Source organism: Strix aluco, chromosome 4, assembly GCF_031877795.1.
Source record: "Strix aluco isolate bStrAlu1 chromosome 4, bStrAlu1.hap1, whole genome shotgun sequence".
In the NCBI taxonomy this organism is placed as follows: Eukaryota; Metazoa; Chordata; class Aves; order Strigiformes; family Strigidae; genus Strix; species Strix aluco.
Genome location: NC_133934.1, coordinates 119,517,607 through 119,540,637, shown reverse-complemented (window position 1 = coordinate 119,540,637; position 23,031 = coordinate 119,517,607). Strand labels below are relative to the sequence as shown.

At 42.3% G+C, this 23,031-nt stretch overlaps 3 protein-coding genes and 1 non-coding gene across 11 annotated transcripts in view; 1 reads left to right on the top strand and 3 right to left on the bottom strand.

Moving 5' to 3' along the window:
* The window catches only part of TECPR2 (tectonin beta-propeller repeat containing 2), a 43,841-nt gene extending 43,315 nt beyond the window's left edge, over positions 1 to 526 (bottom strand). For all 5 annotated transcript variants that reach the window (XR_012623351.1, XR_012623352.1, XM_074825137.1 and 2 more), the window contains exon 1: positions 405 to 526. The gene's annotated coding sequence lies outside the window, so the exon portion shown is untranslated. The remainder of the gene's footprint in view (positions 1 to 404) is intronic.
* Positions 450 to 10,980, top strand: CINP (cyclin dependent kinase 2 interacting protein). Of its 3 annotated transcripts, none has more exons than XR_012623353.1 (6): positions 450 to 583; positions 1,492 to 1,660; positions 2,823 to 2,949; positions 4,508 to 4,637; positions 6,138 to 6,415; positions 10,852 to 10,980. XR_012623353.1 is itself a non-coding variant. In XM_074825144.1 (5 exons), exons 1-5 carry the CDS (start codon positions 577 to 579, stop codon positions 6,338 to 6,340), a joined length of 636 nt encoding a protein of 211 aa, XP_074681245.1. In that variant the 5' UTR covers positions 450 to 576; the 3' UTR covers positions 6,341 to 6,459. The 3 variants fall into 3 exon arrangements, 1 of the variants encoding a protein (XP_074681245.1); XR_012623354.1 differs by lacking the exon at positions 10,852 to 10,980 and adding an exon at positions 7,069 to 7,120; XM_074825144.1 differs by lacking the exon at positions 10,852 to 10,980 and having other exon boundaries at positions 6,138 to 6,459.
* ZNF839 (zinc finger protein 839) lies at positions 9,898 to 22,355 on the bottom strand. 2 transcript variants are annotated; one of them, XM_074825142.1, is made up of 8 exons: positions 21,541 to 22,355; positions 19,685 to 20,620; positions 17,391 to 17,642; positions 16,511 to 16,603; positions 16,005 to 16,157; positions 14,212 to 14,352; positions 13,069 to 13,207; positions 9,898 to 11,279 (listed from the first exon to the last, which is right to left on the bottom strand). In XM_074825142.1, exons 1-8 carry the CDS (start codon positions 22,261 to 22,263, stop codon positions 10,288 to 10,290), a joined length of 3,429 nt encoding a protein of 1,142 aa, XP_074681243.1. In that variant the 5' UTR covers positions 22,264 to 22,355; the 3' UTR covers positions 9,898 to 10,287. The 2 variants fall into 2 exon arrangements, with proteins under 2 accessions (XP_074681243.1, XP_074681244.1); XM_074825143.1 differs by having other exon boundaries at positions 19,685 to 20,617.
* Positions 22,356 to 22,884: 529 nt separating this feature from the next.
* On the bottom strand, positions 22,885 to 22,958 carry TRNAI-AAU (transfer RNA isoleucine (anticodon AAU)). Its single transcript has one exon. It is a non-coding gene; the product is annotated as a tRNA-Ile (tRNA).
* Positions 22,959 to 23,031: the final 73 nt, after the last annotated feature.

Here is a 23,031-nt window from a genome sequence, read left to right as displayed (position 1 = left end):
GGGGAACAAGAACACAGCCGCGGGCTGCGGGCGGACAGCCGGCAAAGCGCCTCGCCTTCCCGCCGGTTTACCTCAGTTTATGCCGGATTTACCACCCAGACCCAGAGCCCGGGCCGGGACGGTGGGGGATGGCGAAGCCCCTCCAGCCACTCCGCGGGCAAGTAACTGCCGCCTCCCCCTCCCCAACCGCCACAGCACACCCTCAGGCCAGCGCTCCCCGAGGGCGAGCCGGGCGGGAGAGCCGGCCCGCTCCGCCCCCCGCCGTGCCGGGCTCGCCCGCTCAGCCCGGCCGCAACAGGCAGCTGCGGCAGGCCCCGCTTGCGGCGACCAGGGAGGGGAGCGAGAGTCGGGGCAGACCCTCAGGCGGCTCCCGCTCATCTCCGCGGAAACGCGGCTCCACTCACCTCCTCAGGAGCGCGGGGCGGCCACAGCTGCCGGCGGGGAGCGGAGGGAAGGAGCGCGGCGTCGCCCAGGCCCCGAGGCGGCGGCGGCCCCGGCTGGCTGCGCCGCTCGGCGGGGCCGGGCCTGGGCGGGGCCGGACGTGAGCGCACTTCCGCGGGGTGGCGGGGCGCCGCCATGGCGGGTGAGTGAGGGAGGGCGGCTGGGGAGGGGGCTGGTCCCTTCGCCCCGCCGAGCGGCAGCGCCGAGCCCTGGGGTTGGCCGCTCCCCGGTGGGAACGAGGGGCGGCGGGGGGGCCTGGGGCAGCGGGGAGAAGCCAGGGGCCGCGTCCTGGCGCTTCCTGAGTAAACAACTGAGGTGCCTGCGGTGCTCCGCCAGCCCCTTACGGCCGTGTGTGGATGTGGGTGCGGGCGGGGAAGGCGCCCAGCACCTCGGTCGTGCCCCCGGGAGAAGCGAGTGACACCCGCGTCTTGCCACGTGTGTGGGCTCCCTGGGGCGGGCCCCGAGGCTGAAGGCGCGGCTGCTGGAGCTGGGCCGGGGGCCGCCCTCCCCCGAGGCGGTGCGGGAGGTCAGCGGGCGCCGTCGCTGCGCGGTCCTCAGCGGACACCCCGGGAAGCGCGGGCCTTGCGCTCGGCGGGGCAGCACCCCCCATCTTCAGCGGGGCCCCACTTTCTCCAAGACGCTTCAAGCTCACGTGTAGACATGAATTAGTTCATAGTCCGCGGCGTGAGCACCGCACGCGTGCGGTAACCGTTGCCGTGATTTCTCACCGCCGCACGCGGCGTTAGCGTTGGGCTGTCGTATGTTAACAGGGGCCGCTGGATCGGTCAGTCCTGCCGAGCCGCTGCTTGGCCCGGTTACAGCATCACATCTCAGAACATGCTTGCACTTTTCGAATAACATTTCCTTGGGAACAGTAATCAAGCTGAAAGATGAGAAATTAGGTTTCATGACTGAAGATGATCAATATAAATTCCGTTTTACTTCAGCAGTAAAGCAAGGAGATCGTTCACACAAACAGCTGCTGGACAGCACACTGATTTGTTTCTGTATGCTTTAGATGGCTTGAATTTCTTTTATTTTTTTATATAGCAAAAAGTCCTGCTGATGGTACTCCAAGAAGACCTGTTTTATCTGTCAGTGCAAGAAAAATTAAAGATAATGCAGCAGACTGGCATAATTTAATGATGAAATGGGAGAGACTGAACGATAATGGATTTGCTACAGCAAGCAAAATAGTCAACATGAAGATCAGTGAGCAGTAAGTCTGCTAATAACACACACAAGTAAAGACAGCATAAAGATTGCCTTTATTGAGAAATTAATCTGCTTTCTTCACTAGAAAGTTCGTTTTGGAGATGGGGGAAAGAACGTGTCTGAGTGGTTAAGCTAGCTCTTAGATCAAACTCAGCATGTGCACTTTTTGGTTACATAAACGATTTACATTCAATAAATGTCTCAAAGATTAAAATAATCTCACAAAGTAATGGTATTTACAAGAAATTAAAAATGTTTATTATACATAAGCATAGCAGATATTTAAAATACTTATATAATATACAAAGTTAGAATCTAATCGTATAGATCTCAGCTCATGGGAGTTCCCTTACTCGCTTGCATATTTACACTGAGGCCAGTATTACCAAATTTCACTAAAATCAATTTCAGCAGACTTTAAGAAAGAATCAGTGATTTTTATCGATAAAAAAGTTGTAACAGCAATCATTTTAAAAAATCTCACAACAACAAAACCCACTTTGGTAGAGTTATCTTCATGCTGTAAAGAAAAACCCATAACTAACAGGGTTTTGAGAAGAAACTTCTCCAGAGTCCTGACGGCCGAACAGGGCTTGTCTGACAGGGTTCTGACAGGTAGAAGCTCAGGAATATTTTGCTGTAATAGTGTCAGATGTTGCTTCTGCTCTCTAGCAACTCCCTCTCCCCTGACTGAGTTTACAGCTGCCGTGGGAAAGTCAGCAAGACAGGGTAGGTGTGTGCACCTTAGCTGCCTTGGGTTCACAGTTAAATGGCTTGGCTTAAATTGTGCAGGAAGGTGAGTTTGTGGTGAGGCACCAGATCGTGAGCTGGAGCAGCTGAAGCTTGGGCACACCTCGTCCATTATGAGAGAATAACTTCCAACACAGGGGCAGGGTAAAGTGGGAATAGGTGTTATCTTAACACCTGCAACTGTTTTTTCAAGCACATGCTCTAAGGTAGAGTAATTATATGTTTCTCTGAAGATTATGGTACCAGCCCCAATTGCTTATATGACTAGCTATGTCTCTTACTACTTTTATGTGGGAATTCTTATAAAGAGCCTGTGAGAGAGAGATCTTGTGGGATCAGACCACATGGATTTTAAATCTGCACAGCTCGAGTAAACCTGTATGCAATTTTTACTCTGCCTTATGTTTCTGTTTTAGATTCCAAGACAACAAACTGGAGATAGCATGTGATAACAGTACCACAGAATCTAAAAAGCCAACTCCAAAATACAATGAAGAACTGGACAATTGCTGTTTAGAATTACTTGAGACATTAAAGCATATGGTAATGCTCATTTTTCAATCTTAATCAATATCAATCAATTCCAAGTGTGTTCAAGTATGACATAAGGAAGTGTTCTCAAGTATTTGTTGTAAACGAAAATTGGGATTTTCATTCATAGTTCTTTGGCTTCAAACCTAAATGATTATAAACGTGTGCATCATTTATTTGCTTGATTGGTAAAACTGAGAGCTGGTTTTACATCTGCCTTCTTATAATTCTACCCTCTCTTCATAAAGTGATCTTCTGAAAACAAGTATTACAAAAAGTGCATTCTAAAGCTGCACCTGTTTTCTCATCCTGAATATTCCTGCTGTTTAGAACAAAACAAACAACAAAGCATAAAGTAGTGCTTTACCTGCCATCATATCCTTGCAGCTCTCTTGGATCAGACATAACGCAGTTATATTTTTAGTCTGCCTACCTGCATTTTCTGTGCAGAACTTCTCCGGAGAGTAGAACAAGATAATTATGTAACCCACCTTTTTTCTGGATACATTGCTATGAATTAATGTCACCTGTCAGTTTGACAGGAAGCAAAAAGAATATTTTTTTGCCTGATACTGTAATTTAGAATTCTTATTAAAAATAACTTTTACAGCCTTCTGTCAAAGGGGAGGCCCATTAAAAAGATGATAGATCTTTTTTTTTTGTATAGACAGGATACCAGTTCAGTATTTAGAATAGCAGGAAAGGAGCTAGATTTTCCTCAAATTTTGTTCTGTGGGAAAAAGTAACAGTAAATTAGGGTTTTTTCCTTTTTTTTTCCCCTTGTAGTTTTGTATTCAGACTACCAAGTGTGTTGATGAAATTTTTTGTTACTCCCGGGTAATAGGAGTCTAAGCAGCCAGTGTTAGATTGGATACTAAACATAGCTACTAGAGAGATTTTATTTTTCATTCCTTATGGGTTTGTACCAGCTTACAAGTTTATAGAAATATCTGTATTTTAGCTTCTTGACTTAAAGATACTGCCTGCAAGCTCCATTTTCTTGTAAATAATGGTCCCCTTCAGTAATGCACATGGTCAGGTGAATGTGAAGGAAGTGGATGGAATGACCTGTTTTTCAAAGCAAGCTGTTAAGTCAGCCTAGATATATTGTCAATAGTAGTAGTAGTCAATTTTCTCACCTGCTGATCTTTTGAAATCAAATTTAAGTCATCTTGACATGGTAATGTAAGAAAGCATGTGTTCATAGGGCTTGTGCCACACTTGTTCATAGACAGTCTGATATTTTTTCCCAGTAATTGCTATAGGAAAAACCCAGGGAGAGGTGAAAAAATGAGAGGGCTTTAATATATTTCTACATGGGGGAAACAAAAGAATTATGCAAAATCAGAGTCAGTAAGTCATATCTGCAGTGTTCAAAATTTTAGGGTATCTCATGCTAAATCTTTATATAAATTCCAGCTTTGATTCCTGTCTGGAGTTAAAAAAAGTGAATTAGAAATGTTAAGACTAAATAGTCTTCAGAAATAGTGTGTTTTAAAAAAATGTTTAAGATTATAGTAGCTTAATGTTCTTAAGATGTTCACTAACATTACATGTTAATCATTTTCAGACAAAAATACAGTTGAAAATGGAAAAGCTTACTTCAACTACTAAAGCAATTTGTGACTTGGAAACATTCCATTATGGAGCTGGGAATTGCACAGCACCCTTCTTTCATACGTGGCCCACACCATACTTCTGTAAGTAAAATATTGATTATCTTAGCTAATTGCACTGTGTCATTGATGTCATCTAATTTAGGACTGAAAAATAAACCCTTTTATCTGGATGTCTTGCCTTAAAGAGAGAGGGAGAGTGTATCTGTCTCCTTTATAATTGACTAATCAATAAACACATGAATGCACCACTTGGCTTAGGGTTACTGCTGATGAGTGCTTGTATGAATTGCCAAGCGTGTCTGACATGCAACAATTACAGCATAAAACTAAGCTTGTCAGCAGCTTACAGCGTCCAAGCTGCAACAGCCATATCCTCTGTAGGGAGAGACGTATTTGCAACTTGGTAGTGTTAAGCCATGGACTTAACTGACTTGACTTGTTATTCGACATTGAAATGAAATCCTTGAATGCAAAGAATAAGCTATACCTCAGCTGATTCTCAGGCAGCCAGAGAAAAATACCTCTGACTTCAGTGTCAGTCAAGACAAGTAAAGTAATGTTCAGTTACTGTCTGCTGTTAATATCAATCCTTTTAGCATTCACTTGATGGCAAAAGGTACCTGCCTCCCAACTGGTATTACCGCAGTTTTAAAACTATTTGAATTCAAGAGAAGCCTGGTTGTGTGCAAACCAACTGCTGCCTTTGTGAAGTAAAAGTCATACCCTGTGAAGCCCTGCTTCTTACTTCACTACCACAAGTTAGTGGGAATCTTAGGTATTAGTTTCTGCCAGCTTAAAAGGGTAAGAATGACAAAGACAACTGCTGTCAAAACACTCGTTGTGACTGAATCATTTAGTGATGCTCTCTACTCCATGAAAGACTAAATTCTCATGAAGGTACTGATAGTTCAGGCTAAGTTAGAAATACAAGATCAGTCTTTAAAAATAATTTATGTGGCTATTTTTTAGAAAGTCAAACAATTAAAGGTTATTACTTAAATATATTTTAACTCCCCTACTAGTATTACTAACATAACTAGTAACAATATTAATTTTTACATTACACACTTCAGTTTTGGTCTGTTGTTGTTTTACTGTTATTTTTCACTGTTGGTATCGTTTATTGGTGATCAGGCATTGCTAAAGTGCCTGACAGCATGTGGGAACATCCTTTAGATTAGCTCAAATCAACAGTTACTCTAAAATGTGAAGCTTGTATTTCAAGATAGCATTACCAAATTTTAACAGCAAATTTCAGTTATTTGAAAGAATAGCTATAAGTGCTAATTTTACAGTGGGTCCTGAGAATCAATACCACTGCTTATTCTAGAATTAAAAGGAGATTCATGTCAAAATCACGAGTGTGTAAAATATATCCAGAAGCTGAGGAAATTGTTTAGCATTTTATATTCTAGTGTACAAATATCATTAATGCTGTAAAAACCAAGAAGTCTAAATATGGGCAATAGCTTATGTACGGTAAGGTTTTTTTAATGATCAACATATCACAAGTATAATTTAACTTTTAGAGAATTGCTGAAATGTTCTGGTCAGTGTGCTTGGTTTTTCAATCCATTTCAGATGAGGTTTCTCTGAAGCTCTCTGAAATGTACAGGAAGGAACTACAACTCAAGCAAACAATTGTACAAGAAATTGCTCATTCTGCTGACCAGGATCTGATGATGGTCTATTTATCATCATGGTTATACCAGCCTTACATCGAGAACAGCAGCAACCTACTACTTGAAGCCATGCTGCTAGAAACAGGACATAGGCAGTGCTAGAATTTCAAATGTTACATGACTTGCTTCTCATGATGCTTACATGAAACTGAAATGGCAAATTGCAAGGCTTACCAAGTAAGTTGAATTTTTGTAAAACTTATTAAAAATGTTTTTCTCTATTTGTATGTATGATTTTGTCTCAGCTGATACTCCTTTTTCTTCATGGGACAATCTGGTTTTGGTTGCTTTATCCATTTTAAGTGCAATAGAGGCTACAGGGGGGCCAGGTCCCCTATAATCAGAAAGAGATAAGCACTACTTGGTGGTCGGGGCGGGGGGGGGTTCAATTCACACAGACACCTACAGCAAAGAATGTAACTACTTCCCAAGTCTTGACAGTCTAAAATACCTACCTTGTCCCTTTCAACCTAGAAATTCAGCACTACTTGATCTTCCATGGGGCTGGGTCTTTTTCACAACTTAACAGGGCTAGTGCTTTTGTACTTGCTTTATAAATGGGGAAAAGGAAAGGAAAGCACAAAAGGCAGGATCTAAGAGTGGATCCAAAAGGATCCACACAGTTTGGTATGTGGTTCTGAAAAGCTGTCACAGACACTAGTGTAAATTCTGGTTTGGTTTTGAATATAGTATGGTTAGGTACATCTCTCTCGAAGAGGGATCCTAGCCTTAACTAGCATACTGGGAAGGTTTAGAACAGATCACCATTCCACAGTAGTTATGTGAAAAGGTCTCATCTCTTTTAATTCATTGTAACTTTTTTCTTTTAGAGATGTTCCATGAAAGCATCTGTTGAATAAAAACATGACCTGCTTCAAGTCATGGCCTTAGCCTATATTGTTTGCTTCCTGTCATAGGGCTTATTGAGTTTTTCCTTCAATTACTGTTTCTGATGTTGGGTGGTTTTGGTTTAAAGGTGTGCCCCCGCTGTATTTTTGGTTAGCCGTTTACATGACAAGAGCCGATGGCTCAAATTCTTTTCTTTTTCATGCTGCTTTATTGGAAAAGAGGTTAATGCAAAAGCTAAATGCTGAAGCGGAATTCAATACCCTTATTTGCTTTCACTCCTAAAGACATAATGACCACTGTAGTGTACCGTTACGTCAGACCTGGTTAGCATGGCTAAGCTGCTACACATACCCAGCCTTTAATAACTGGTAGCTGCTACTGCAAATTATCACTATTCAGAAATGCATATTACAATGTGGAAACCATGCAGCTATGTCATCAAATTTTTAGTTAAATCCCTAATGTGTAGTGAATCTAGGCCTTCCGCTTACTTCATTATGATTAATAATCTAAGTTCCTCCCACTTACTGATTGCCTGTATGACCTGCTCCTACCTAAACTGTTTAGATCTCTAAGTCCTGTTGACTCCTTGTTGTGCCCTGACAGGTGTTTACCCTTGAATCTCCTTGAAACAACTACTTGAACTAAGACATATGAAATGCACACTGCTATGAAATGACCATAATGACTGTGGTTTGACACTAGAAAAATCTAATTAAACACTGAGAGATTCTGGAACAGATTTCTGATAGGAAGAGCAGGGTCACTTACGTAACTAGTTCTAAGCTGAAAACGCCGTAAGCTTGGTAAAGGGAATACATGAATTTCCTGCAATAACGGAACAGACAGACATGAATTGGAAAAGTTTTCTTAACACATTGCTCTATTCAACAACAGGGTTGTTTTTGACAGCTTAATAGTGTTCTATTCTTACCCCAAATTTCTGGCATCTAAAAAGAAATTGTGCTGTAGCTCAAGGAGAATACAATCAGTTATGAATAGCTTTTTGTTGAGTTTTATTATTTTTCTGTGCAAGCATTCCACCTAGTTTAACAGCCACCTTAATTTATCTGAGTATGGCCAGACCCTTGTCACTATGGAAACACCTTCATACTTGAAAAATATTTTCCAAGGAGAAAAGGTTGGTTCATTTATAGAATTGTTCTTTTAAGATGAGAGTAGGTGTATTGTATTTCCCAGCATGTGTAAATCAATAGGGAAGGCAGAATTGAAGCAAATTTTCATTTTCTGCACAGATGGAAGTTATCATTTGTTCTTGTTTCTTAGAGGAAGTAAGCTCTTCAAAAAGAGTCTTCATATTCACAGACCCCCTTGCTCACTGACTGCTATCGGACACAGATTACTGCAAAATCATTGCAGAGATGTTTTGTCATTATAGCTCTAAAAGCAGCTGATTGTTACATTTGAAGCCCTCAGATGCAGTTAATAGACAGTACAAAAGAGTGTAATAAAGAATTGCTCATTGCAGTTAAACTTTGAAAGACCAGCAGAACCTTGCTTGGTATGGTATCTTCACTTATAAGGTAGGCCTGTATGCTCTGGCCACTACCACGTCCTTAAAAAAAAAAAAAAAAAAAAAAAAAAAAGGAAGAAAAAACCCAAAATAAAAACCACCATAAACCCAACCACCAGACAGGAGGCTCACTAACATATGATGACATCTTTCATATCCACACATAAAATGCAGTGTTTTGGCTAATCGAATTTATCTTATACTTATGCAACTAAGGAAAAAAAAAAAAAAAAAACCACAAAACAACCAAACAGGAAAAACAACAAAAAAAACCCCAAACCATGTTAAAGAGGTATAGTAGAGCAGATTTTTCCATCTCTAAATTATCCTTTCTCTTGTTTAGATTCAATTTTAGTGTAAGTTTTTTCACAGTAACAAGACCATGAAAAATTAGTGTTCATACTTAGGAACAGTCTCCTGCATATTACAGGTCCTTTTAGCTGATTTGTCCAGTTATCTCAGTAGCCTCATGTATTTAGCAATGAGGTGACGCACACATTTTAAAAGGTATGTGGCCAGTTTTCGGTAATGTCTACAATAGCTCATCAACAAAACATACTGGTCATTTAAGGCTGTTCTTTTTTTCCTGCCAAGCTTTTTGAAAGATAAAACAGTGCCTTAGACAAGAAGCTGCTGGGAGGTCTCCACAAAATATTATCATCCAAGCAACATACTGAAAGTATGACAAAAATACAAGATAGCAGTAGATAAGTAATTTGGTAAGTTCTCTCTGCACAGAGAAACAGGGATTATAGTCAAGGATACCTTTTCATTATGATTACAGGTCAGCATGGAGTCACTAGGAGGGTCAAAGCTTAGAACTGATAAAGGATGCATCACCTGAAAGAAAAAAGTATAATACAAATCTACCAAAAATAGACCATCATGGACTAAAGTAAAAGAAGAATTTGGTATCTCATTAAGGAAAATCAGATCACTACTTACGCACCTTCCCATTTCTGTCTAAGTAACAGCAATTTTTGAAGGTGTGGCTGAACATGAGACAAGCATCCTGAAATACATTTCCAACAGTTCAGTACAAATCAGATCTTGTTTGGGGCTATTTTTGTCTCTAACTCAGTGGTTGCTTATTTAAGTAAGGATCAGCTAGGCTGTCACATCGTTCCTGGAATGCACAAATGTGGATTATATTTAAAACTGCCCATTTTTCCAGGCAGATTTATGCACATCAAGTTTAGATGCTAATCAATATTCAAGCTAGCTTTAAGAAAGTGCAATAACAAAGTGTTTTGTCATCTTAAAAGCACAGAAAATGCACATTTCTAATATGGTTTTTATTTTACCCATATACAGCTTGCCAGTACACAGCACATCACTGCTGAACAGCAGTACAACTTACTGCATTTTTAGATGGCTAGAGAGAAAAGGAATTATGTAACAAAAGGGAATAGTGCAACAGTTTTAGGGTTGACAGATTTCCACTTTCCAACCACCCCCAACATATAAAGCAAATAGAACGATGTTAATTCTAGAATTTTTGGTTGCAATGCTGCTAGATTTATATAAACATAAGTTATAAAAAGTACAGGGCATAGAAACAGTTTACAAATAAGTTAAATTTCAATTATTTCAGTATTCACATTAGAAAAATATACATTTTATAGAGTCAGTCTTTTCCAGAAGAAAGCATATACAGTTTTCTAATTTATGGCTCCAATTCACTTTGCGAGAGCAAAATATCTTCACTTTGGCCATCCGCTTCCATTGCCAGTAGTGCTTCCACGGTTTCCAAAGGTATCCCCTCAGGTGTGCGAATGTGCATTGTAGTACCATTGGAATCGGTTACAATAACGATGCCTTCTGCCTGAGACAAAACAGCAGTATCTGGATGAGACAAGATAAGCCCATCTGAAGTCTGAATAAAAATCTGTTCATGTCCCTGAGACAAAAAATCATGGCTCTCATCAGTAATCTCAAAGGCTACAGCTTCATCTACAGTAACTGTATTCTCCAGCTCATGTTGTTCCTCTGTCCCACAAGAGAATTCGTTCATGTTTTTAAAAGAGTTTTCATGGTTCACATGAGCAGACAGGGAGGCTTCCTGGACAGCATTCTGGTGCGACTCAGGCTGAGCACTATGTGGGTAGTTTATTGGCACAATGTTTGTTGAAAAAACTTTTTCAAGTTCCTGTACCTCATCACTCATATCAGCATTATGAAGTTGTTCAGAATGTTCTTTAATTGCAAAATTACGGTTTTCTTCTTGCAGTTTCTGATATTTTTGATTGTGACCGTTTTCTTCGCTCATTGGTATGTCAGCGCTCTGACTGCCCATTGCATTCTCTGAGACAGAGTTGCAGAGTTCAGCAGCTGACAGTCCACCTGCTGCGTTCTCACTCACGAAGTGCGCTTGAACTAGTTCAGATGAGCCATCTGCTTCAACAGGCAATACAACTTCAGTATGCAGCAGAGACGCGTCGCCTGCCATATCTGGTCCCTGTATGTTCACAGGTTGGGAATACTCTATCCTCATTTTCACAGTCTGGGAGAAGGTACCTGAATTTTCAGCTTCGATTCTAAGTCTTGAATCAGCAAGTGAATTATGTTCCTCTGCTGTCGGTAATGTACTTCCAGTTGTGCAGCAAGTGATATGCCTGTCTTCTGAAAGCAGGATTTCTCCATTTAATGGATTAAAACCTGAAAAGGTGAAAGAAATATAATTTTGTTGGGCAATCTAATGTTGCATGTCCAAAAAATTATTTTTCAGCAATAATTTTGGAGGAAAAGCTAGACTACTTCCCTGCTTTCTTCCCCCAAATTAGCAAACCTGAAGCACCTTACAAGAGTTTCACAGCACTTCCCAATGAGAAAGCCAGTATAAAAATACTCTAAGGAATTTTTGGATAGTGAAATAATATTGAGCATTTCCATACCAAGGGACCTTACATTAAGAGGTGCATTCTTCTTTTAATCCCAAAAACAACGTGGGCTGAAAGTCAAACATAACTTTTTCCTTCTGGCATACAGCCGGTAGCATTGAAAGATAAAAGAATATACCAGGCACAAAGTTGTCAGCTGCTCATCCCCATTACCATTAGTAAATTGACAGAAGCATTTAAACTTGATAAAATTTCTGCTGATCCTGGACTCAGACATGTCATTAAGTTACTACATATCTAATTAGCTGTGCTAACGGCTCCAGGAGCACTTTCATCCTGTGACAGAAAAGGTACAACACTAGAAATTTAGTGTGTTCTACCAGTTATTTGACCTGGACCAACAGCCAGCTCACAAACCCAGTAGGTAGTTGAACAATAACTACTAAGCTGCAGTAGCATGAGCTGTCAGTTTTTATTATTGAAGATCAAAAGGAACAAGTAGGTTGGGTTTGGGTTTTTTTGTTATGAAAGATGTAACTGCACAACAAAGGAGGCCTAACTGCAGAAGGGCCGTTTTTAACTTTTTGTACTGTAGACTAGCAAAAGCCCTACTAGCAGATGCAAGTGAAACAAAGTTCAGAAAACTCGTAGCCCAGAAGAAAATTGTAATACAACAAGAAATAAGCGTGGTCATGCAGAGAGCCTTTCAGAGAAAGAAAAATAAAGTAAGGGGGAAAACAAAAACACAACCATTGACAGAAAGATGTGCAAAGGGCAAAAGGAAAGCGGCTTACAGCAACACCAGAAAAAGATATTTAGAAAGGAAGAGGACAGTGCTGATATACACATCTTGCTAGGGACGGGCAAGGGCTGGAATCTTTCCCAACAGTGATCGTAACGCCTCTGAATTACTGCAGCACTTCTGCATAAAAGTCCAGTGGAGTTTTGGGAGATGACAGCTGGGAACCCATCTCTCTTTCCTTTCTAATCCAGTTGCCCTGCCAATCTGAGGGGCAGGCAGAATAGAGACAAGGGATTAAAAAAAAAAAAAAAAAAAAAGGCAACCACCCAAAGACTGTGGTGCAAATCATGCCTCAATTCCAATCTTAAGGTCCTGCATCTCCCCTGGAACACAGGACAGTGTGCACCAGCTCTCGCCCTCTCCCCCAGGATCCACAAAGCTCTGATGATTCTGCTCTTGCAGCCTGTTGGGGCAAAGAGGAAGGACACACGCACTGCTTCCTCTTCCTCTGCTCTCCCACTGCTGACACAAAGGTCGTGCACCATCTCCACTATAAGGGATAGGGCAGACAGGAAGCATTCAGGAAGTACGCGTAGAGGACAGTACTATTCTCATAGTGCTGCAGTAGTAGCAATAACTGGATTATCATGCATTCAGGATTGAACTACTGCTGTGATATGCACCATCCATAACTTTTTTCCCCTGCCATGAGGCCTTTCCAGTTAAACAGCTGCTTTTGAAGGACCTGGGAAGCAGGTTAAGAAATGAAACCTTAAGATAAAAAACACAGTAGCTTTGAAGAACAAAAATTTTTTTTCAGCTCCTCCACAAACAGAACAGAATTGGAAAAATCTGAAAAGGTTACCATCTTTTTCAAACAGCGTACACAAATTCCCACTCTTTTCTTTCACTTCATCTTGACTGGCATAAGCATTATTCACATTCTCCATTACATCTTCTAACTTGGTCCTTTTGGCCGATGGCAACAGTTCCTCCCCTGAGCTCTGTCAACACAAGAGATAATTAACTGGCTGCCACCGTAACAGCTGACAATATTGGAAAAGATCACAAACTAACTGTGGGTGCTTCATGGCAGTGAACTGATACTATCCTTGAAAACGAGATTTTACACTAAAGGCTTTCCTAAAAGGTAAAGGTTTAAACACAGCCCTCACTTTGCCAAAACACTACAATTACTTTGGTATTTGGTTGAAACAATCTGCCTTTGCTTCAACATCAAGATTCTGTCTGAGCCTTTGTGATTAACTGTACAGCGTGTACTGCTATAAGCTCTCTCTCCAACTTCAGTAAAAGACTGTGAACAACCTGCCCAGCATTGTTTTGTAGTGAAGGAAGACTGGTCAGCTCTTCAAATTTAACCACAGGCAGAAAATGGAAAAGCACTAGTCTTATTTATCCACCACCAGAAACTAGTCTGGATGAAATAAAAAGTAGAACAGTTAAGGGGATGAACCAGAGAGATGTGACTTTCAAGAAGAGGAAACAGCTCCCTGCTACAGCTGTAGACAGGCTAAATCTGGTCAACTGGCTTGTTAGAAAGAAAGGAACTGTTTTCATGCACCTCTACCACCAATTAGCAGAGCAACCACTTCTCCAACGTCCGAGCCTGCTGTAGGTTAGCCTGTTTACTCAATACAAGTTATTAGAATCTGAGTATCCTTCTTACTGTGGGGCGTCCATTTGCTAGCACCTGAACAAAATTCTTTCTTCCTTGTATCATGAGATTACCTGCAAGCCTTTGAGATTCTGTCCTGAGTGCTACCAATATCTTCCCAACGTACATATTTAGCATGCCAGTTCATATGCTCTGCGACGATACCACAGTAGAGGGTAGCTTTAAGTATTTCCAAACTCCAAGCACCATGAAAGCCTTACTTTAACACCAGTCAGATAATACTAGTATGATTTTGTAAGGAATAATTATGTGTTTTACAAAGTTTTAATTTGTCTTAGTTTTGTTTTTAGTTTTCACAAAGGTATTCCATACCTCAGCTAACCGTTTTTGTCCCAATATCTCCACAGGCACTTGCTCACTAACCATTTTAGTTATACATTGTGAACAAGAGTCTACACCTTGCGTCTTTTGTTCTCCAGTGAGTATTTCTGTAATTCCTAGTGATTCAGCAACCTTTAAAAACAGTTATAGGAAAAAAGTAAAAGTTAGCCTCTCCAATCTGAATACATGAATGCTGAAATACTGATTCGTTTTCTTAAAACAACTAGAATTACACAGGGTCTAATCTGACAATCAATCATCACAGCTCAATGAAGTATCTAGACTCCCATGTTTTCTACTAGCCTCCGTATTAATAGAACACGACCTTCATTTGAAGGTGAATATTAACAGGCAAACTTGAAAGAATTAGGAGTACAATGGTTATATATAGAATCCAGAGACAATTACTAAGAGCAGAGTTTAATAAAAAACACTGTGGAGGCTTTCCATTATTTAAAAAACATTTAAGTCTTTCTATTTAAGCGTATCTCTTAACAGTTTAGGATTTCCTGCCCGCCACACCCCCCCCCCCCATTCCTGTGCTTCATGCCTATGTAGGTGTACTACTACTACACAACTTCTCAAGGCTGGGTTGTTTTGTTTGTTTGCTTTGGAGTTTGGTTTGGTTTGTGGTTGCTTTTTGCTTTTTAAAAGAGCATAATTCTGTATTAAGAATGCACATTAACACTGAAGAGAAGCAAGAAAGAGGTTCAAAACATTTTGGGACTGCCAGTATCAACAGCATCCCTTTATTTGGTGCAACTTCATTTCTCCAAAGAGAAACATCAGTGTTAATTACAAGATAGCCAGAGGAGCATGCAGTAATTCTAGGAATTTTTTTCATATGTAAGTGAACATCATGATTTATTCTGAAAAATAAATATTAACCACTGCTAACAATCCATACAGGACTTAATTTTTTAAACCAGGATTATAAAAAACAAAATCTTATCTCCACCATCCCTACTCCGAGTTTTTCAGTATGTTCCCCTCCCATAGTAGTTGCAAGTTCAGTGCTGATGTACCTTAATGAGCACACTGTTTACAAATTTTGTTGGAGGTAGTATATAAAATAGTGTTTTCACTACTGGAAACAGAGAAGGGAAAACAAAAAGTGTTATGTACAATGAGCTGTTTTAGTCTAAGCAAGGGGAACGCAGATTGATGAAGATCCATAAGGATAAACAGATCCACATTAAAAAAAGAACCAAACCAAAAAACAACCACCAGAAAAATCAAACCTACATTGTTTTTCTAGATACAGCTGCATAAACAGCGAACCTGAAGAGTAACTGAAATAGTAGTTCACAGTTTTATTAATGTATTCACTACCTTTCATATATGTTAGTACAACACTGAACCGCATAGATGCATTCAGTTTCATTCAATGAAAGCACTTATCCCTTTAAATCAAGGCCGCTCCTTTTAAATACAGCCCCCTCCCTAATCAAACATCAAGATGTGCTTTTATTAGCAGTTAATGCTAAATACACCTTGCAGTAACATGCAGTTTCATACTACTCTAGATAGGCAAGACATATCATATTTCTAGTTGTATCTACTACCATAAACTAGAATTGTAGTTTTATTATGGGTTTCTTTTTGGTTAGTTGTTTGACTCTTTACAATAATGTCCATTTTTGCTCATCAAAAACGTGTTTTCTTCAAATAACTTTACCAGCATTGCAAAGCTTATCAGACAAAAATGAAAATGCAAAGCATCTAAAATAAATAAAACAAAACAAAACAAAAAAATCACAGTTCCAAATAGAGTGCTTTATTACCTTAGCATCTTTTATTTCAACAGGCTGCTGGCAACTCAGCAAATCAGAATTACTGAGGTGATCGTAAGCCATTTTCTTTACCATATTATGCAAGTCTTCAAATTCCCTATACACATCTGGGAAGTAAGCTTTGGCTGGATACCCCTTTTCAACCTAGAAATAAGAGGGGAAAAGAACGGGTTTGTTTCCCCCTCCCTATATTTAAAAAAATATGAAATTAAAATCTCTCAGTTTGTTTTGGTCAACTTTTTAAAATAGAAACATTCAAGTCAAAAGATTATGGAATATTCAAAAATGCCACTGAACCAGGCAGCAAAAAGCAAGGCTTTCAACCAAGAGACCTACCAGAGTTTTGCCTGTGTAAGACTGATGTGATGTATAGAACATCTACATTCTGCGCAACTCTAACTTAGGAAATTCAGATACCTCTCTAAAGGAGTTTTTTTATGTATACTAACGGAAGCGTCCCTAAAATAATTTAAAATTTTTACATAAAAAAAACTCACCTTCATCAACAGAAATTCATATACTGTAACAAGCTTCGTAAGACGTGGGAGAGCCAGCTCCATTAAGTCTTCATTATCGCACTGTTGTATTAGCTGTCAAAAGCCAGAATGAGTTTATTAGAGCAAAGTGGCCTAGAGAGGTTATGCATCCCACATTCAGAACATAAAATATCACTACTTTTTTTTGAAAGATACACCATATGTTTAAGCAGCTTTGAGAATAGATGCAAACATAACACCAAAAGAGGAGATAAATTAGAAAACCTCAAAACAGTTACTACCCATATACAGACAAAACTCGGTACCACAAATGTTGCCAATGCACAGAAGAGCAACATCAGTAGATTTAGTAGCCCTAAAGGATCTTCCACAACACACAGGAAACAAACAAAAAACTCTGTTAGTTGCATGGATTTTAATCCCCATTCTGTCCTCCCCTGAGAGCTTCTTTTGTGGGTTGTTTTTTTTGGTTTTTTTCTTTTTTTATGTTGTCCAAATTCAGTAGGGTTTATTTCTTTTTACTGTGTTGGAGGAGATACATAATAGTAGCTAGTAACTTTCCTTCTCCACAAAAAGGATAGCAAGAGTATATCCACATGTCAAAAGTCCCTTTCCAGACTGAGTTCCAATTTTCCCTTTGTCCAGTGTTCTGCTAGAAGTACTTTTTCCTTAAAAGACAACTTAATGTTTTCTTCTTAGAAGACATCTTAGGCTTTCATCTTGTCAGTACACAAGGATGTACAAAAAAAAAATATTTAAAAAAAAAAAATCTTTTTGAAAATGATTCCTTGAAAATAAGTGATTAAAAAAAAAAACAGAAAAAAAAAAAAAGAGGGCAGGGAGAAAATACTTGTGAAGTAATTGCAGAAGAGAACCATACCTCTTTTAACCTAGCTTTTCTTCTGAATACATTGTGTTCTGCTGACACACTACTAAGTGACTTTGAAGGGGACTGACCAGGTCTGCTAAGCCTTCCAGAACACCTGGATCTTCCACCCATCCTTGGTCGACCACGTCTCTTTGGTCGTCTGGGTCTTCCAGGTCCTTTTGGTGCTACGGGTCCCCGGTGTCCTGAACTGATTTCATTTTGTTGTTCTGCCAACAAGGTTCTGCTTTCTGCAGACTTGCAAGTCTTAATTAAGAGAAAGACAGAAGTATTTATTCACTATTTTAAACAGTGTTTTGAGGAAGACAATTTTATAATTAAGTTCATCTATGCAAACAATAAATAGCATATTAAATAAATGCAAAACTGGATACAGGGATAACTGCAAAGAAAGTTGTGGAATAAATCCAATACATCAGTAAGACTGCTACTTCTGCAACACATAGATGCCATTATTTGCAAAGTTAGCATTTTTGATCCACAAAATGTCATACAAAATACAGAGATTAAGGGAATATAGTTAAAGAGCTGTTTTATGTTGGTTAAATACGTTTACTTCAAAAATATTAAAGTATGTCCTCTTCAAAGGAGGTTGTAGAAATAATCAGCAGTAATTTACTGCTTAATTAGCAGTAAAACATACCCAAAGAAAAATTTGGATTTCACTGTAACTATGTCAAAGCATGAAGACTTGAAGACAAAAATTCTGAACAGCCATGAACAGTGACAAGTCTGGTAACTAAAATTCAAAATATATTGCCCAGTTTCCACATTTCAAAATCCTTGGTCTTCCCTAAGAACACAGCTAAGCAGCAACTTCTGTTGTAAGACCACATGGCAAACTCAACATTTTCTATTTTTAAGTTATCATTGTGATTTCAGTGCAAAATTTTTTACTGATCCAAGCAGTGATTTCTTACTGAACAGATCTTGTCTTCCCTTCCAAGCTAGAATTTCTAAGAACGTCCCAATATTTTTTAAGAGAGTTTAAACAGTACTGAGGTCTATCAGGCTTCTTTTCATAATCAGTACATTTTCATCCCAATATTCAGTAGCTCCCTACTATTCTAGTGATTAGGAAAGTTCTAAAAAGGGCAAATTTATGTCAGTTCTATCCAGGGATTAAATTGCTAAATTAGTTCTAAATATGACATCAGACCAGGTTGAGTGTGAGGATCTTGATTGCCTTCCTGTCTGCATCAATGTACGAGTTTTAATAATCCTTCTATTCCTTCTAGAGAGTATTTACCTGCCCAAAACCTGTAACAAAATTTATTTATATAAAATAAGCAAGAGTTAAACTGCAAATTTGTAGAACCCGTATCTGCCAGTTAAAAGTGGCAGGTACAATAGCAATCTAGCAGTCAGTAGCAGCATTACTTACAAGACTGACATTTTTCTAAATTCCCATCATCCTGATGAAAATAAGTGCTGCACAGGGAAGTAACAACTACATAACAATGCAGAGAGCAGACTTCAGTATTCGGCAATTCTCTTTTTCCAAAGATGACAGAAGAGTGTAGAGGATGGGGGAGGCTTGTTTGCTGCATTGGCATCTTAAGCTGTAAATTTTCACATTTCTGAGAACAACTTCACATTTACAGATAAAAGTAATAAATGTGACACTGCTACATCTAAATGAGTATTTTTTACTGGACAGCAGTTCTATCAGCTCTTGCTGCAAGATGTTAAAGAGTCATTTTAATATTAAACCAGAAACTTTACTTTGAAGTGACCAGCTTAAAACATGACGGAAAAAAATTTGCAGCTAAAGTAGCTTCCAACCCAGAGACTCAAGTTTCAACGTATCTGGTTTGCAGGGGTAGTTAAACCACACTTTCAAAACCCGCCCTAGGAAAAGCTGTGGTCCAGTGCTAGATTCCAAGCAAGTGTCATCACAGAAAAATCTTTCTCAGTAACAGAAATTCATAGAGCAGACGATGTCTTGCTGTCTATCGTGCTAAAGGCTGTAACTGAACAACACAGCATTCTTATCCAAATGCAGAGAAGAATGCTATTTATGCAGACAAGGTTTTTTCAGTCCAAAAACTGTATGTCAGAAAATCAGTAACAAATTAACTCAGTGAACAATTTGTTTTATGTGCCTGTGGAAGAACACTATTCCTGCCACATTGCAAGAGACAATAATTTTATTTTCAAAGTACTTTAATGGGAAATTTAATTTAGAATATCAGTTGGTATTTCTGAGCAGTACAAGACTATGTGGCTACAAAACTGTCATTCTACTTTCCACAGAACTGACAGCTTTTCTGAGTAACACACCTTACCTGTTCTCCAGCCTTCGAATCAACAGTTTCTTCCAGATTGTTACCTAGTGCATTTTCATTATTTAAAGTGACAGCAATTGAATCTAAATGTGCCGGACTCATCATTTCCTCTCTTATTCCACGGGTATTGTCCACAAATATACTTCCATTAGGCTTATTTAAAGGTATTTTTTGAGGTGAAGACTCCAGCTGTCCATGGCCTGGGTTAAGTTTATAATGTCTTGCTAATCCTCCTTTTCCTATATAGGATTTTTCACAAGTCTGACACTTAAACATTTTGGGTTTCAGATTATAATTTGAAGAACTGAATAATGCATCCTTTCCCTTCACCTTCCCTTCTTCATCATCTTCTATACTCAGCTCAGAGTAGTCATCAGAATCAGACTGATGACCATCAGCCAAATCCTCCATTTTAATGAATTTATAATCTTTAGCTTTGTATTTTGGGGGGCGTGAAATCCGTCCAGAACGAGTTTTCACTTTCAAGGATTTTTTTAACTTGTCATCTTTTTGTTTTTTTTCAAGGCATGGTATCAGAGTATTTGCTGAACTGGCTGCAACCATGGTAATGTTTGGAGACCTCGTAGCCGATACTGTGGCACGTGTAACTTTCTGTCCATTTAGCATCTTAGATGGGGGAATCTTGTTCACAGACACCGATCCATGAGCTGGTAAAGGTCTCTGCATAAGCAACTGAATTGGAGACTCGGAAGAACTATGCAGGAATAGCTGCTGCTGCTGCTGCTCAGTTCCTGTAACAGGCTGTATCCTAATTATCTGAGGATTAATAATGCCAAGTCCTGGTATGCTAGAATTTCTACCAACCGACTGACTCAGCGTTATAGTTTTGGGCTGGATTGGTGCCAGTGATGGCATTGGCCTTTCAGTTTCCTTCATCTGTCCTGGCTGAACTTGGACACAAATGGCTTCCAGCTGCTTTTGTGGAAAAAAGGAAGAGTTGAGATTACACAAATACAGTAGTTACAAATAAAGACAATACTTATCAAGATGATACACACATGCCCTTAAAGCAAAGCACAAAGAAACCAATGCACATCATTAGTTTTCCATTTCAACACATCAAAGCACAGATTTAACATCAAAGCACAGATGCCCTTCCTTACAGCTACGGGCTTTCCTGCACATTTACTGATGTGACTGCTGTTCAACTAAAGCATGTGAAGTCTGCTCTTAGGCCATGTCGCAGCCCTGTTTCCTGCTAGCAGCCCTAGCAGGAATAGCAGGGTCAATGCCGTCACCCAGGCAGATTCATAACCTTCAGCAAACCAAACGCAGGAGAACTGCTAAATGACACAGGCCGAATACCAGATCCAGGACATACTGTCGTAAGTGCTCTGTTCAAAAAGAACTTTGTGATGATGATTAAGAGGAGGTATGTGTTACTGTTCACCTCCCTCACAGTCTCCTCACCCAAACTTCTGCCTCAGCTCAAACCAATCGTTTGACAACCCCTGCACCCCAGAACATGGGCCGAAAGCACCGGTACTGTCACCTTCTTTAAGAGAGGCACGCATTATCTACCCGTGCATCACCACTAAACCACTACGAAACAGCTCTTCCAAGCTGTTTTAGCGGCACGTGTAGTCAGACCGACATACTGACCGCAGCAGCTAGTATCTACGTTCAAACGCGGATTCTTCTAAACCACGCTGAAAGTTCTTCCAGCTGCGAGACTCAAGTCTACACCCCAAGGGCAGGTGTGACTGAGAAAGAAGGCAAAAACCCAAGATTTAAAAAATTACACACACACCCCCCGAGACCTGCCCGCGGCGGTGGATTTCATCACCAAGCGGGCGCCGCAGGCTCCCTCCCTCCCCAGCCCCCGCCTCGGTTACCTTCTGCGGGAGGAGCCGGGCGGCCGCCATGGCTTTGCCCTGCTGCATGGCGACCTGCTGGGCCACGCTCTGCAGCTGCTGGGCGGCGTTGTGCATGATGCTGGCCAGCGGCGGGGCGGCCCCACAGGCCTGCGGCGGCAGCGGGCCAGCGTCCCGGGGCGGCGGACACCCCCCGCCGCGGGAGGGCGGCGGCCCCGGGCAGGGCTCCAGCGGGGCGGCTGCCGGCGGCGGCTTCTGCTGCTCCTGGGCCTTGCTCACTTGCTCGATGACCCGCTGCAGCTCCGCGGGGGCCAGCGGCGTGGCGGCGTGCCGAGGCGGCGGGGGCGGCGGCTCCGCCGTGCCCAGCCCCGGGCTCTCGGCGGCGACCAGCAGCTGCTCCAGCAGCCGCCGCTGCTCCTCGGCGCTCAGCCCCGCGCCCTCCACCAGGCTCCCGTCCGCCTGCAGGTAGAGGACGGTGCCGGCCGCCGCCGCACCGGTTTCCAGGGCGGCCAGGCTCTGCACCAGCTCCTCCGTCACCGCCAGCAGCTCCGGGCCCTCCGCGGGGGGCGGCGGGTCGGCGGGCCCCACCGCGCCCCCGCCTTTCGCCGCCGCCGGGGCGGCCCTGCCCGCCGCCACGCTGAGGGGAACCCCGCAGGCGGCGGCAGCCGCCCCTCCGGGGGGCTCGTCTTCAGCGGGAGGAGGGGGCGGCGGCGCCTCGGCGCCCCCCTCCTCAGGAGCCGCCATCTTGGCAGGCGTCAGCAGGCGGGAGCCGCATCGGCCCCCCCCGGGAGGTCTCGGAGGCGCGGGGCGAAGCGAGGGGCACCGGCGGCACGCGGGCCAATGGCGCCCCCGGCAGCGGCCCGCCGCGCCCCTGGGGCGGGGCCGCCCAGCACCGACGGCGGCCGCGCGGGGGCAAAAAGCTGCGGCGGTGCGGCGGCCGGAGCGCGCGGCCCCGGGACCCACGCGCGGCATCCACCGGGTGGAGGGAGCTCACGCGAGGGGGGTCCCTCTCTCGGGGAAAAGCCCGGGCTCCGCGGCGCGCCTCGCTCCCTGGGGGGGGACTTCACCCGCCCGCGGGGCGCGAGGCCGAGCAGCAAGGTGCGCGCGAGCGTGTGCCACGCGTGAAGCAGCACCCCCACGCAAGAAAAGGTGCCCGCAGGGGTGACCCGCGCACGCCGCAGCCCCGCCGGCGTGGCAGCCGCCCTCGCAGGGCCAGGGACGGCCACGCCGCGGGGGCGGGCCCGGGCTGCGGCCGCGCTCGCGGAGCGCCCCCCACCCCGCCGCGTCCTTGCGCAGCGGCAGCGCCGCGCGGCCCGGGAGCCGCTGGGACAAACCCGGCAGCACGGAAGAAGAAAAAGACTTGTGTGGCCCGTACGGGGATCGAACCCGCGACCTTGGCGTTATTAGCACCACGCTCTAACCAACTGAGCTAACCGGCCCGCTGGCGAAGCTTTTTCCTATGGGGTTCTATAACGGTCCGATGGGACTGGCGGAAAGAGGGGAATACGCGGA

Coding starts and splice junctions, on each gene's coding strand:
- CINP (XM_074825144.1), top strand. Junction 2,950..4,507: donor TTGAGACATTAAAGCATATG/GTAATGCTCATT, acceptor AATCATTTTCAG/ACAAAAATACAGTTGAAAAT. Junction 4,638..6,137: donor GTGGCCCACACCATACTTCT/GTAAGTAAAATA, acceptor AATCCATTTCAG/ATGAGGTTTCTCTGAAGCTC.
- ZNF839 (XM_074825142.1), bottom strand. CDS start 22,263: ATGGCGGCTCCTGAGGAGGGGGGCGCCGAGGCGCCGCCGCCCCCTCCT. Junction 16,604..17,390: donor GAAAAGCTAGGTTAAAAGAG/GTATGGTTCTCT, acceptor GGCTTTTGACAG/CTAATACAACAGTGCGATAA. Junction 16,158..16,510: donor ATGAATTTCTGTTGATGAAG/GTGAGTTTTTTT, acceptor TCTTATTTCTAG/GTTGAAAAGGGGTATCCAGC.